This window comes from Typopeltis vanoorti, chromosome 24 (assembly GCF_054136105.1).
Source record: "Typopeltis vanoorti isolate ZY-2024b chromosome 24, IOZ_Tvanoo_1.0, whole genome shotgun sequence".
Lineage (NCBI taxonomy): Eukaryota > Metazoa > Arthropoda > Arachnida > Uropygi > Thelyphonidae > Typopeltis > Typopeltis vanoorti.
This window is the reverse complement of record NC_143572.1, coordinates 69,318,102-69,334,391: the sequence shown is the minus strand read 5'-3', so window position 1 is coordinate 69,334,391 and position 16,290 is coordinate 69,318,102. Positions and strand designations below refer to the sequence as shown.

The 16,290-nt window shown below is 34.9% G+C and overlaps 1 protein-coding gene across 2 annotated transcripts in view; it reads left to right on the top strand.

Annotated features, from left to right (window-relative positions):
- The window catches only part of LOC150093389 (uncharacterized), a 176,315-nt gene that overhangs the window by 153,790 nt on the left and 6,235 nt on the right, over nucleotides 1–16,290 (top strand). For both annotated transcript variants that reach the window (XM_090413565.1, XM_090413566.1), the window contains exon 15: nucleotides 6,346–6,464. In XM_090413565.1, the coding sequence (XP_090269691.1) occupies nucleotides 6,346–6,464 (119 nt within the window). The remainder of the gene's footprint in view (nucleotides 1–6,345; nucleotides 6,465–16,290) is intronic.

The following is a 16,290-nucleotide window of genomic DNA, read 5'->3' as shown; positions in this document are numbered from 1 at the left end:
ATGTCAGTACAGATGGGAAGGAAATTCTTGGCTATGTGTGCATGAAATAATTGCATGCAGACAGATGATGGATTGTTGGCACAGCGAGAGGTCGCATTCTGGAGTTGCCAAAGATACCTTTAATACAGGGCAAACATTTTACAGCTAATAAACGTACTTCACGTAAATTGAAGTTTTTGTCTTTAATTTTTTACAAGAATGACAATCTAATGTAATGTTGAGTCTCCCAGTGTAAAGAAAAAATATTAATCCATGTAGAATGCTCTGGAAGAGACTTTATTTTTAGGGCATGATAAGAGACTGGTGTTTTCCATCTAAGTTAGAGTAGATTTTGCTTGAACATATAAAGACTTGGAAGGAGCAATGTGCTAAAAGCAATAGTAGTTATCTGTATATCCTGATAATGAATAGGATCTTACCATTGCAAACTACTCTGTCTTGTAGAACTGTAGGCTTTGGACCCATAATCCAGTTTTCATTGTACAAGTGCACAATAAAGATGAAACAGTAAGTAATGATCACTACTGCAGTAGAGGACAGTGTGTTAAAGAGATACAGTGCGCTCTCTTGCACTTGATGAATGGGTGCAAGGAATGTAAGCCTTTCTGTAAAAGATGAATCCTAAGAACTTAGCCTTTGTTGCTACTGGAATAATACTTTTTCCATTCTTAACTCAAGATCTGGGTGAAAAGTGTGTTTTCAGCAAAAATTTATGCTGACACTTTTTTCTGTTGAAAACCTGAACCTATTAATTACAAGCCCAAAAAAAGACACAATCGATTTCTTGTTGAAGTTGCCTTTCACTAACCCCCATATTAAAAGAGTGACAGTAAATAGTAAAATCATCAACATACAGAGCATTACCTGGTGTGGGAGGAAGCTATTCAGTGACTGAATTAACTCTGAAAGAGTGTGTTATACTTAAGACTGCCTTGGGGAACACTCTTGATGAAATGGCTGAATAGATAGAATGGCTAGATAGATAGAATGTTTTTAACAAAAACAGGAAGGTGCCCTCTGAACACTAGGTTATAGAGATCTTTTAAGATGCCACATCCTAAGTTTTCCATGTCAAAAGAACACTTAAACCAGATGTGCTCATTTCAGGAATGTATCTCTTATACATGATTGTAAATGGATCAAATGGTCTAACTTGAATGATGCCTGTGAAAGCCACATTGTGTGTTGGAGAGAGGTTCATTATTTTTACTAATGACAGTTAACTTATGCCAACACTCTGGAAACTCTTCCTCTTTGAGCATTCTATTAGTAATAGAAGTAATAGTAATAGAAGAAGATTGAGAGTACAGAATACTCAGATGAGTTTCCAGATTGTTGGCATATGAGGTGATAAGATATCTTCATAATGGACGTCATCAGCCCCTACTGCACTAGCTTGGGACAGTAAAAAAAAAAGAAAAGAAAAGAAAAGAAAGCTCATTCTAGTTCCTCCTCAACAAATGGCTGATTTCAAGCTGTAGCCAAACCCTTTGTTGAAAAGTTTAGCCATTGTTTCTGTTGTTGCACTTTCAGTATTAAAAATTCAGGAAGATATGAAGCTGTTTGCTGAGATTCTAGCAACATTTTTGTCTAAAGTGCTTTGGGTTCAGCAACAACACATCTATAATGTTTCAAGGCAGACAATTTATGTGTTCTATATCTACCTTTCATTTTTCAGATTTCCTAATCCTGTGGCTTCCCTTCTTTGAAAGGGTTGCGACTGATTACTAGGGAAATATGATGCAGAGTAGTTTCCCGTTGCCTTCCTTGCCATAAGTATTTGACTGTAGCCATGTGTGTTCACGGGACTGGTTTGCCTATTTTGAGGGATGTAAAACCTGAGTTACTGGGAGGAAAAAACCCTTCACCACTGTATGAGACCAGTTAACTCACCTTAAAGAGACCAGATAAAGGTTCCTCAAGTCATGGACAGGAATCAAACCCAGGTCTTTCCAAACAAAGGGCTTTGTCTGTATTGACTGAGCTATGGAGGCTCCTTTTCAGATTTCATACCATACAATTTTTGCACTGATTGTTTGATTAATTGATGATGTAAGTTGGATCCAAGATTACTGAGTTTTTACACTTGATTATAAATTAAATTAAAAATGTCAAGGAATTATATTCTTGTTTAATCGTTTATACAAGTATATGCAAAGTTTGCATGTGAAGGATCTTTATGACTAATGTTGTATATAGATGCTAATGGCCTGACATTAATTGCCTTAGTGTCCGACAAAAGCATGCATCATTTCATGTGTGTATACTATGCATTATGGAAAGGGTCATTTCCAAAACCTAGGCAATCCTTCAGATCACTCATCTACTCGAAAGCAGCTCCACTCAGTGACAGGCAAACCCTATCGCAGAGTAAAACCACTCATCTCCCAAGGAAAAGTACCCATCAAGGGACCCCCGATTAAGGGCACGTCAGTTGAAACTATATCATAGACAAGTATCCTGAAGAGATGCTTGTCTATGATATAGTTTGATATTTTTTTTTATATGAATAGTGGAAAGGTGTAACATGTTATTTTAATAATAACATGGATATGAGCTAATTGGTGGAAGTTATTTCACTGGTCAAAAATTAAATTAAAAATGCCAAGAAATGTTATTCTTGTTTAATCTTTTATCCAAGTATAAGCAAACAAAGTTTGTTCATGGAGTATCTTCATGACTAGGCTACTTCTATATGGAGGCTAATAACTTCACATTAATTGCCTTAGTATCCCATAATGCAAAACACACACCCTTTTGGGTGTGTTTAATGCTATGCATTTTGGGAAAAGCCACTATCCATACCTGGAAGAGATACCAATGTTTAAGTATTGCAGATGCCTTTCTGCTTATTATATATGGGAAATATATGACTTCTGCATTACTTAAGCCTTGGTATCTCTTCTGGATCTGGGTAGTGGCCCTTCCTGTAATGCATAGTATTATAAGTTTCCCAAAAAGATGTATGCATTGCATTCTGGGATGCTATGGCAATTAATATGAAGTCATTAGCCTCTATATACAAGTAAATTAGTCATGAAGATGCTTCATGCACAAACTTTGTTTGCTTATGCTTGTATAAAGGATTAAAGAAGAAAATAATTTTTTGGCATCTTTAATTTAATGGATCCATGATTGTTTCAGACTCTGTCTGATGTAATGTGCTTTGTCCCAAGCACTTTTAAAAGCAATGAGACTTGGTATGGTAGGGTATCTGCAAAATATACCCCATGCTCTGTCTTGATCCTTTTTGGCTGCTTAGCACTCTTCATCCTGCTTCATTTTATGTATCTCTGTTCTTTGGAACACTCTCTCCCAAACTGTTTTTCCATCAAGTACAACTTCCAACTCTTTAAGAAACATAGATGCATATCAATAGATTACTTCTCCCCCCCCCCTCAATAAACACTGAACTACACATGGCACTGTTGTGTTATAAGTCCTGTGATCTTTCATGTGTGGGATCATAAAAAGAATCAGGATTTTACAAAGTCTTTGAATAGAGTGGAAATTGAGATGCCTTTGTATCCCAAACACCTACTATTGTACAGTTGCCTGGACAATAGTAGGTGTTTGACTGACTGCTTCAGCATTAAATTTTGCAAGATGGGAAGAATAGCAGGGAAATTATCACTTCCAGATATGTTCTCTTTGGCATTCCATAGGAGCTGTGGAAGAATGGCAGGGAAGCAGATTGTAAGATCTTTTGCAGTACAAGCAGGTAGGTATGGATGATGGTATTGACTATTATTAAGAAGCAAGAGGTCATTATCAACCATTTTCTCAATGATATGCCTCGTCTACTCATGTTCATGCTACCTCACAGCACTTGCGAGGTAGTGCCAAACATATAGCCTATAATCATCTAAACATATATAACTTAGTCATCTGTAAGAAGTATGAGCTGATGATGAGAAGTATGAAGTAATCAGGCCAGGGCTATCTTTTCCAGTGATGCAGCTTAATTAGCCAATTGCTATAACCCCTGTAAAATTGATAAAACACTCAATAAATTGATAAATCCCCCTCCAAATACATTTGGGCATGGGGAGTGCATTTAATTTACACAAGACTACAATAAAACTATTACTTCCCATATATATATACATTTATCTGGGATAAATATAAGTTCCATGCTTCATTCATACCACATAACAAATTATCTATGAAGTGGTGTACAGGCTACTATGAGAGTACTACGTGATTAAATTTACATTATTACTCCAAATTAGTCTGTTACTTATCAGTACCTCCACTACTGCCATATTTAACATTTCGGTCTTCTAAGGCACTTCTGACCGAATCAATCCACCTAGATCTTGGGCTTCTTCTTCTTGCTATCAAAACACCTTTGTTAACCTTTCCTCTCTCATTCTGTTTAAGTGATCATGCCACTTTATATAAGCTCTGCTCACACATTCTTGAATACTAACAATGTCAAGTTCCTTCCTAATATCTTCATTGGCAGAACCATCAACTGCCAATTGATGCCATCTCTTCAGGCTCCTAATTTTTCTCAAGTGCTTTATTTTTAATTCAGCTCTCAGATCCATAACTTAAAAGTGGTTTATACACTGTCTTGTATAGTGCTAGTGTAGTTTTGCTAATTTCTTTCTCCATATAAATTTATTCAACTGGTTCTCCAACTTTGCTTATTGTGTTATTTCCATATTTAATTTGCATCTTCATTAAAAACTGCTTAAATAGTCAAAATATTTTGCTTGTTCTGTAGGTTTTTCATTGAGAATGCTGTTGAAGTTTTCTATGTTCATACCTATTTTTGTAGTTTGCTTTTTTTATTGATGATTTTCATCTCAGTTTTGTTGCAGCTGTTATTCACTTTAATTAAAGATTCCTGTAGACTTGCAGTGGATGTGTTTATGAGTAGAACATCATTCCATAAAGGAAAGAACTAAGTTTGATATCTCCAATCCTAATATTAGGTTTAATACCACTTTCCTTCATGATGCTATCTATATAAATGATGAATAACAGTGGCAAAAACAGTGAATAAATGTGCACACCCTTGCTGAAACCTGATGTGCTGCACATCAGGTTTGAGACAGGGTGCTTGTCTCAAAACTTCCTGTATATCCTTTAATTCTGACTTATGACTTAAATATAGACTATGTACTGCTTTTGTATAACTTTTCATTTACTCCGTATAAGTTGTAGTGGTTTGAAAAGCTTTTCTCTGGGCACCTTGTCGTATGTATATCTTTTCCAGATATTCAAATTTCCATGATTTTTCTTTTTCGTAAAGTGAAAATCTCATCCTGACAACTTCTACTTGTTATGAATGCAGCTTCTTCTCCAAGTTTCTTTTCCACAATTTTTCCCAGCCTCTTCTCAAGTATAATTGCATAAATTTTATCTGGAACACCATCATCATTATCATCAAATTCTTAATATATGTACCTTCAGGGGTGTACTGGATAATTATCATAGTACTACATGAAAAAGTTACACCATTACTAACTTCTGATCAATAATTTTCCTCCAAATTAGTCTATTATCTGTCAAGACTCCAACATTATCAGATCTTATATTTCTGTCTTTTAAATGCTTTTTACTATATCAATCCATCTACATTTGGTCTTCTTCTGGATCTTTTTCCTGGCAAAGAACTTGTTTTTCCAATTTTTCCTCTCCCATTCTGCTTAAGTGACCATACCACCTGAGATTAACTCTATTAACACATTTCTGAATGCTAACAATGGCAAGATCTTTCCTAATATTCTCATTTTTGATGTAATACTGCCATTGATGTCATCTTCACTCCACTAATCTTTCTTAGATCAAGTATTTTATTTCTAACCCGGCTCTTGGATCTATAAGTCCATTGTCTTGTATACAGCTAATTTAATACCTTGGACACTTAGTAGAGAAATTCCTCTGTAATTCTCACATTTAGCTTAATTCCCTTTTTATAGATGGGAACTATAAGAGCTCTACTCCAGCCATTGCAAAATATTTATAACTCCATATTTGAGCATTTCTAGTTGAATATCATCCACTCCAGCTGCCTTTCCATATTTCAAGATTTTATTAGTTGTTTATCTGAATTACATAATTTCTAACTTTTTCTATCTACCTCATGATTTACATAATTAGGTTTTAAAGGTTTAATTTCCAACAAAATGGAAGTTGCATAATAACTTCAATAAACATACCAAATATACTATAGTTACATGAAAATCATCCAGACATTATAGTATCGTACATGTGTAACAGCATTTCTCTGGTTTTCTCTAGATTTTGCTATAATGATTCAGTTGATTATTAGATTGTTTTTTTGTAATATACTTAATGGTTTGTCATTAATATTATGAGATATTTTTACAGTTATGAGATGACACCTGAACGTTCATCATATGCTAATTATGATATATCAGATCTTAAATCAGGTGATGATACTGATGAAGAAAATGCACCAAAAAAGCCTATTCCACTCTGGGCACAAGGTAGGAATACATTTTGTTTTGATATGTTTAGTGTGAAAAGTGTATCAAAATGTATTTGGATAACATGATATACATAATCTATATAGATCCTGTTTAACATAAATCTCAGTGACCAAAAATTTTCAGCACTAAATTAAAGAAATTTAAAGTCTTACAATAATTATATACAAGGGAGGGGTCTGGAAAGTTCTGATAAACACCTAGAACAAAAACAATATTAAAGCACAAGAAAGAACATAGAGTATATAAGTATAAGAACATAAATTACTTTCATAATTCTGCTACTATGTTCTTTCTTATGGTTATATCAGTTGCTTTAATATGATTTTTGTTCTAGGTGTTTATCAGAACTTTCCAGACTCCCCCCCCCCCCATAGTTATCCTCATCCCACCTCCATTTTTTATCATGTTGGAAGAGTAAATCTTAAAGTAAAATCCCTAAACTCAGTATTTTATAATTTATCAAAACACCACACTTGTAGTCAGCAGCAACAATTGACTATTTATGCAAGAGTCAATAGCCACAATCAGTAACTGTAAGCATGCATCATATTCTTTCAAATGGAAAACAGTGTACATTTTATATGTAATTGATATGACACTCCTAGACAGATTATATGGTTTATCATCAATAAACCATATAATCTGTCTAGGGAAAATTTGGAGAAAAGAGCAAAGCTAATAATAATGGCAAATATCTGCTCAGGACATGGACTGCTTATTACTAACACCATGTTCCAACATAAAAATGTGCACAAATTCACATGGAGGCAAGGAATAAGAAAAGTCTCATTGACTATGTTATTGTTGATAGTGATGTTTTCTCCCTGGTGCAGGACACCAGAGTGTACAGAGGATTTGAAATTGGAAGTGATCACTATTTAGTCTTGAACAGGATAAAATTGAATTTCATATTGAAAAGAAAAGCATGTAAGAAAGTTTTAAAGGGAATAAAAGTTGAGCAGCTCTCAGATGTGAACTGTAGACTAAAATACACAAAGATTATTGAAGAAAAAATGAAAGAGTTTGATAACAGAAACCAAACTATAGAGATTCAGTGGCAAGCCTTAACGAAAACCTTGATTGATTCAGCCAGAGAGGCATGTGGTGAGGTTGTCTGCAAGGATAGAAAAATCAAAACTCCATGTGGACACAGGAAGTTAAAGAGGCAGTGAAGGAAAAGAAGAAAGCATATCAAAGGTTCCTGGCAAATAAGTCAGCTTGTGTTCTTAGAGAATACAGAGAGAAACGTAAGAAAGCTAAACACTGTGTAAAACTAACTAAACAAAACTCATGAAAGGACTTTGGCAAGAATATAGAAAATAAATATCAAGAAGGTGGTAAGATAATTTTGAGGTTGTTGAAGCAGCTTAGAAATGGAGGAAAGAGTGCTGTAAAAGGACTTAGAGATGATAAAGGTTACATGAAAACAGGAGAAAAAGATACCCTTGAAGTATGAAGTAATTACTTCGAAAAATTGCTAAATGAAACAAGCTATGATAGCATAGTGCTAAAAAACACTCGACAGGCATACAGTCAGGAATATATATCCATACTTGAAGTAGAAAACGCCATCAAAGGCTTGAAATGTGGAAAGGCAGCAGGAGTAGATGATATTCAACCAGAAATGCTGAAATATGGTGGTATAAAAGTCTTACAGTGGCTGCACTGCATAGTTCAGAAAGTCTGGCGAGAGGGACGAATTCCTGATGATTGGAGTAGAGCTCTAATAGTACCCATATATAAAAAGGGAAATAAAACTGAATGTCAGAATTACAGAGGTATTTCCCTACTGAGTGTTCCTGGCATGATCTTGAGAAATGCAAGCATACTTGAGAAACGGTTGAGAAGAATTGTGGAAGAAAAGCTTGGTGAAGAACTAGCTGGATTCAGGCCAAATAGAGGCTGTCAGGATCAGATCTTCACTTTACGACAAATAGTTGAGAAAGCATAGGAATATAACAAAGATCTGTATTTAAGTTTTGTCGATCTGGAAAAGGCATATGACAAGGTGCCAAGAGAGAAGCTGTTCAATATGCTAGAGTTATATGGTGTCAGTGGGGCATTATATCAAGCAATACTTAGTCTGTATTTGAGTTGTAAGTCGGCAGTTAGAATTGAATGAAGTACAGGAAGATGGTTTAATGTTAAATCTGGTGTGAGACAAAGATATACATTATCCCCTCTGCTATTCATTATCTATGTGGATCATATTATGAAGGAAAGTGATATCAGAATTGGAGATGTTAATGTCAGCTCTTTGCTTTATGTGGACGATGTTATACTTATCAATAAATCTGCTAGAAGTTTGCAAAAGTCCCTGACTAAATTGAATAACTGTTGTAATAGATATGGTATGAAGGTCAGCATTAAAAAGCCAAAGACAATGAAAATAGGTAGAATTGTTGAAAATGTCAATTGTGTTGTGAACGGGGAACCTGTGGAACAAGTAAAACATTTCAGCTACTTAGGCACGATTTTTAGTGAAAATGGTAAATTAAATATGGAAATAGACAACAGAATTATCAAAGCTGGTATGGTAGGAAGTCAATTGAATAAATTCATATGGAATAAGAGAGAAATTAGTCGGAACACTAAATTAGCTGTATACAAGACAGTGTTCAAACCAGTTTTAACTTATGGATCTGAGAGCTCAGATCCATAAGTTAAAACTGGTGTGAGACAAAGATATACATTATCCCCTCTGCTATTCATTATCTATGTGGATCATATTATGAAGGAAAGTGATATCAGAATTGGAGATGTTAATGTCAGCTCTTTGCTTTATGTGGACGATGTTATACTTATCAATAAATCTGCTAGAAGTTTGCAAAAGTCCCTGACTAAATTGAATAACTGTTGTAATAGATATGGTATGAAGGTCAGCATTAAAAAGCCAAAGACAATGAAAATAGGTAGAATTGTTGAAAATGTCAATTGTGTTGTGAACGGGGAACCTGTGGAACAAGTAAAACATTTCAGCTACTTAGGCACGATTTTTAGTGAAAATGGTAAATTAAATATGGAAATAGACAACAGAATTATCAAAGCTGGTATGGTAGGAAGTCAATTGAATAAATTCATATGGAATAAGAGAGAAATTAGTCGGAACACTAAATTAGCTGTATACAAGACAGTGTTCAAACCAGTTTTAACTTATGGATCTGAGAGCTGGGTCAGAAGTAAAACACTTGACCAAAGACTAGAAACCGCAGATATGAGAGTCCTGAGAAAGATTATAGGCGTGAACAGATGGCATCAATGGCAATATCATTTTAAAAACGAGGATATTAGGAAAGAACTTGACATTGTCGGCATCCAGGAATGCATTAGCAGAGCTAATCTCAGGTAGCATGGTCACTTAAACAGAATGGGCGAGGAAAGATTAGCAAAACAAGTGTTCTCTGCTAGGTTGGCAGGAAAACGACCTAGAGTAAGACTAAGATATAGGTGGATTGATATGGTACAAAGTGCTTTAGACAATAGAAATATAAGATCTGATAATGTTGGAGTCTTGACAAGTAACAGACTGATTTGGAGGAAAATTGTAGATAGGAAGTTAGTAATGATGTAATTTTTTCATGTAGTACTATCATATCGTGTACATCCCTTGAGGGTACATGGCTGGAATTTGATGATGATGATATATTTGAAAACATATCTTCTGCTACATTCAAACAGAAATTGACTATTGTTAGTTTTGATGTATTGGGTAGTTTGGAATATAAAACATAAGCATTGTAAATAGCGATATCCATCAAATAGAAAAATATTTTCTTGTAACCTTTGACGCATTTTTGCATAATTGGAAAACAAGCAAGTAGTTGGTCTTGCCTATTCGACACCGCCCATTCTGCAATTGTATTCAAGAACACACTTAGGTTTTATTACTTTTTCTTCATTGCCCCCTTACTTTTACTATATCTACCATTTCTTCTTTTGAATGCTTTCTGCTTATCATCTAAACATCCTTATCGCGCCAACATAATGATAAAATTCCTCGACAAGATAAGGTTTTTTATTCGCCTTTTTTTTTTTTTTTTTATGTCGTCAATTTCGTAGGCATATTCTTGCGATTTTTTCTAACTGTCCCCACAACATTTGTACTATTTTTTCTCAAGAAATAAAATAATTCTGGTGACGAATACCAATTATCTAAGAATAACGTATATCGTTTTCCTAAAATAGGTTCAGGCAACTCCATGACAACGTTTTGAGATGCAGGTGTATTGCTTCCCGGAATTTTATCCTTTCCTGTATAAATTTTGAACTTTGAATAATATCCAGAGTCTGATTCACATAGCTTGTAAAATTTTATCCCTAATCGTGCTTGTTTGCTAGCAATGAACTGTACATAATTTAGTCAACCTCTATATTTCATAAAGGATTCGTCAATTACTACATTTTTATCTTGTGTATATAATTGCTGAAACTTATTATTCAGGTAGTCGACTATATTTCGCACTCTACATATTTTGTCGTCTTTCTTTATTGTTTCATTATCCACGAAATGCAGAAAATGAGATATAGCCAAGAAGCGTTTACGAGGCATAATTTTTAAATATATGGGTGTCTCGACCACAGCCCTCTTTGACCAGTACATGTCTATATGAGATTTTTTTACCTGTGACATAATTATACATAATGCAAAATATGCCTGCAATTCGTCACTTGTTATTGGATACCATTCTTCAATCTTTTTAGTAATTTCCTCGTTTATTGCTTCAGCCACATATCTATTAGCTTCTGTAACTATCATGTCAAAGAAATCATCACGAAGTATTTGTATCAAAACAGAAAGAGGTGTCGGATCCAAATCTTAGCAAAGCAATTGCATTGATGCCAGGAATTTCCGTAAATGGTTTTATAATAGGAATATTTTCCTTTTCTTGCCAATTCCATTCATTTTCTGTTACATCAGAATCATTGGTACTAGATGATATCAGTCTCAAATGTTTACAAACATTGCCTCGAACCAAACTTCCACTGCTACTGTCGCTATTGTCACTTGACAAGTCAAAAATGCCAACACTTCGATAATATAAATTTGTCTCGCTGTTTTTATCCAAACTGTCCTCTCCGCTTTCAATATCACTTTTGGCTAACATATTATAAATATTTGCAGACATATTAGGGACGATAATAAATTGCAACACAAACTAACTAGTGAATAGAGTTTATATGCATATATATTCACTGTCTAACACCCTAAATCCATTTGAAATTGACGCGAGCTTCGTAACGTCCGTGATACGTCAAAATCAATTTTGGTGCAATAAACAAAATACGTGTCACAGACGTCTTTGTATGTTAACTCTAAATTCATTTGAAATTGAAGCGAACTTTGTAACGTCTGTGATATGTCAAAATCAATTTTGGTGCAGTAAACAAAAGACTTGTCACAGTATGTTAATGGGTTAAATGACCATACCACTATTTTGCTTAATGGTTAGCTCTGTTAATGCATTTCTGGATGAGATTAGCTCTGTTAATGCATTTCTGGATGCTAACCATACCACATGAGATTAGCTCTGTTAATGCATTTCTGGATGCTGACAATGTTAAGTTTTTTCCTAATATCCTCGTTTTTAATATGATATTGCCATTGATGCCATCTGTTCATGCCCCTAATCTTTCTCAGGGCTCCCATATCTGCAGTCTCTAATCTTTGGTCAAGTGTTTCACTTCTGACCCAGCTCAGATCCATAAGTTAAAACTGGTTTGAACACTGTCTTGTATATAGCTAATTTAGTGTTCTGACTAATTTCTCTCTTATTCCATATAAATTTATTCAACTGACATCCTACCATACCAGCTTTGTTGATTCTGTTGTCTATTTCCATACTTAATTTACCATCTTCACTAAAATTCGTGTCTACGTAACTGAAATGTTTTACTTGTTCCACAGGTTCTCCGTTCACAACGCAGTTGACATTTTCAATGATTCTGCATATTTTCATTGTCTTTGTCTTGTTATTGCTGACCTTCATACCATATCTATTATAACAGTTATTCAATTTAGTCAGGGAATCTTGCAAACTTGTAGCGGATTTATTTAGAAGTATAACATCGTTCACATAAAGCAAAGAGCTGACATTAACATCTCCAATTTTGATATCAGGTTTAATACCACTTTCCTTCATAATGTGATCCATATAGATAATGAATAACAGAGGGGATAATGTACATCCTTGTCTCACACCAGATTTAACATTAAGCCATCTTCCTGTACTTCCTTCCATTCTAACTGCTGACTTACAACTCAAATACAGACTAAATATTGCTTGATATAATGCCCCATTGACACCAGGGCTGGATTAACCATTAAGCAAAATAAGCACATGCTTAGGGCATCATGGAAAGGGAGACACCACAGAATTTCTGCTTTAGTTAGATGACGAATTTAATTGAAATTAACTTTTAATTAGTTTTTCATTGTTTTTATCTTTTCTTACTGTTATCTACTTTGTTTCAATGAATAATGACGTGTAGAAGGCCTAATAAAACTCTAACCACATGCATGACGGTTCGTTTACACTGTATTATCGCTCACGACGCTTTCTGGCTGTGCCATTGCGTCAAATGAAGTAATTTTTTATAATTAACGTAACCATTTTTTTTTTTTATTTTCCTGTCTGTTTTACGACTTGTTTTAATAAATTATGTCTTATAAAAGGCTCCAGAAGCAATATAAAACAAATCACGTGAAATTCTCAGAAACGTGCCTCCGGTAAAAGACTTAGCTGTCGCAGAAGTGCAACTCCGGTAAAATAAGAGTTAATTAAAGCACGAAAACACAAGATTCAGCTGTAAGCCGAAAATTAAATTGTTCACATGATTTTGCCTGATATGTGTGACTGTGTTGATTGCCACCTAATATTCAACAAAATAATCTTTTTATTTCTGTATTTAACAGATTCCAAGAACCAAGATGAAACGTGTTCGGTTAAGTGGCGCACAAAAGCGAAAACTATCAAAAAAAGAAACAAGAGGAGACTTTAGAATTAAATTCCAAGACTGCAAAGCTGACTGATTTCTTCCCGCAAGTTCCACAACATTATATACCAATTCCTGATCAGAGCCAATCTCCGTCATCAGAAGTGGACACGAACACCACTTTGATCACTTCAAAATCAAAATATGATGATGTTGGAATCATCAAGGTGTTACAAACAGGTTCATCTAGCACGTCTCACTACTGACCTCACTTTGTCTGTAAATTCTCTTGATATCTATTACAAATGTTGATGCAAGTTGCTTTACAAAACATTCTGAGGTTGAAATAATTGCTGAAAATGAAAGTTTAGTGGGCCATGGTGGTGAAATGATTCAGTCTGCAAAAGATGAAGTAAATATAGCAAAAGATCCAGGATTGTGGTTTGATTTCTCTGCTGATGACGTGGCTTATTGGACTGCTTGTGGACTCGGTGACTGTCAACACCACAATGGACCATTTGACAAGTCTTACCGACATTTCAGTAGTGGCAAACCAGTAAGATACTGTTCGCAGAAACTTTTTGTTGGGACAAAAGCCAATGGTGAGGAATACAGGAGAGAGTGGTTATTGTATTCACCATCAGCGGGATCAGTTTATTGTTTTGTTTGTAAACTGTTTGCTCCTAAAAATTTCTCACATTTTGTTACAAGAGAAGGGTTCAGTGACTGGCGAAATACTATTGTAATTGATCAACATGAAAAAAAAGCACTACTCACTGAGATTCGATGCTAACATACTTAACTCGCAGACAAGGTGTAGGGTTGGGACAACAGTTGAAAAAACAAATTCAGGAAGAGTGTGATTACTGGGAACATGTCCTGAGGTGTGTCATAGCTGTTATTCGTATGTTAGTTGAACGTGGCTTGGCTTTTCGAGGAACAGAAGAAAGATTTGGATCATTGCAAAATGGGAACTTTTTAGGTCTGCTTGAGTTCATAAGTCAGTTTGATCCATTTTTAGCAGGTCACAATGCGAAATATGGAAATTGTGGCAAAGGAAATCCTTCTTATCTGTCCAAAGCCACTTGTGAGGAATTCATTCAGCTGATGGCTCAAAAGGTCCATGTGCTTATTGTTGATGAAGTAAAATCTTCTGCTTATTTTAGTTTGTTAGTTGATTCAACACCAGATCTGTCATATATCGACCAGTTAAGTGTTGTACTTAGGAACTTAAAAGATGGACAGCCTATTGAACGCTTTTTAACCTTTCTAGAAATGAAAAGTCATACCGGTGAGGAAATGTCAAATCAAGTGTTGCAGTACTTACGTAAAGTTTGTCAGCTAAACTTTTCAAAATGTAGGGGTCAGTCTTATGACAATGCTGCTAACATGTCTGGGCATTATAAGGGGATGCAGCAAAAAATTTTAGACACAAAGAAGTTTGCTATATATGTGCCCTGTGCAGCTCACCTACTAAATTCGGTAGGCCGAAGTGCTGTTGACTGCTGTCAAGAGGCGATTAATTTCTTCTCTACAGTGCAGTTGCTCTATACCTTTTTTTCAGCCTCAACCAGCCGGTGGACAATTCTTAAAGGTTATATTGGAAATTAAAATGTCTTAAAATCCCTCTCTGATACCAGTTGGGAGGCACATGCTATGGCAACAGCAGCAATTTTGAAATCTTTCCTTCAAATTTTAGAAGCGTTAGACTGTATAGCCGAAGACCAGTCACAAAAGGGAGACACTAGAAGAGATGCAGATAATATTGCAAATAAGATGCAAGAGCTAGAATTCGTTTTTATGTTGAATTTTTGGGATGAGATTTTGTAAAATTTTCATAGAGTAAGCCAAGTTCTACAGAATGAGGATGTCAACTTAAAAACATGTGCAGATCTGTATGGATCATTAGCTGACCAATTGTGCACTTCACTAAATGAATTTGAAAGATATGAAGCAGCTACAAAGGAAGTGCTACCAGATGTTGATTACAAGGTTGCTCAAACTCGCAAGCATATCAGAAAGAAGGTACCCAATGACGGGGAAGCTCCAGAAGTATATCTGAATGCCAGAGATAAATTTCGTATTACCACCGTTTACACGATTGTTGACAAACTTGAAACTGAGATGAGAAGAAGAGGAGAAATACACAGAGTATATCAGAGAGATTTTCTTTTCTAAGTGATGTGCCACATAATGCCACTTCAGTGACTTCATCATCTACTGAAATTGAAAGGTATTCTCAGTGTTGTCAAAATCTGATTGATGCTTACCCAGAGGACTTGAACACTCACTTCTCAGCTGAGCTTTAGCAGTTTCACTCATATGTGCGCCATAAATTCAGTGCAACAAAAAATGTAAAAACAAGATTCAGTCATGCTGAGCTTTATAAAATAATTGTAGAAGACAATATTGAGTGTGCCTTTCCAAATGTAGACATTGCCTTTCGTATATTTTTAACATTAATGGTCACAAATTGCTCAGCCGAGCGTTCATTTTCTCAGTTGAAGAATATTAAAAATCCCATCAGAACAACTATGCAACAAGGCAGGTTGAATGCCTTATCTCTATGTAAGATACATAATGTTATGTAAGATTAATTTTGAGGATATGATCAAAGACTTTGCAATTAAAAAAATTAGGAGAAAACTTTTCAAATCTAAATAAAGTTAAAGTACACAAAAATAAACATTATTTTCCATCTTACTATAAGTTTTGTTTCATTTTGAAAAATAAAAATTTATTTTATGGTTTATTATTGTTTATATTTTGAATTACATATATATGGGGCACCAAAGTCTTTTAAGTGCTTAGGGCCTCTATGACTCTTAATCTGGTCCTGCATATAACTGTAGTGTTTTGAACAGCTTCTCTCTTGGTACCTTGTCATATG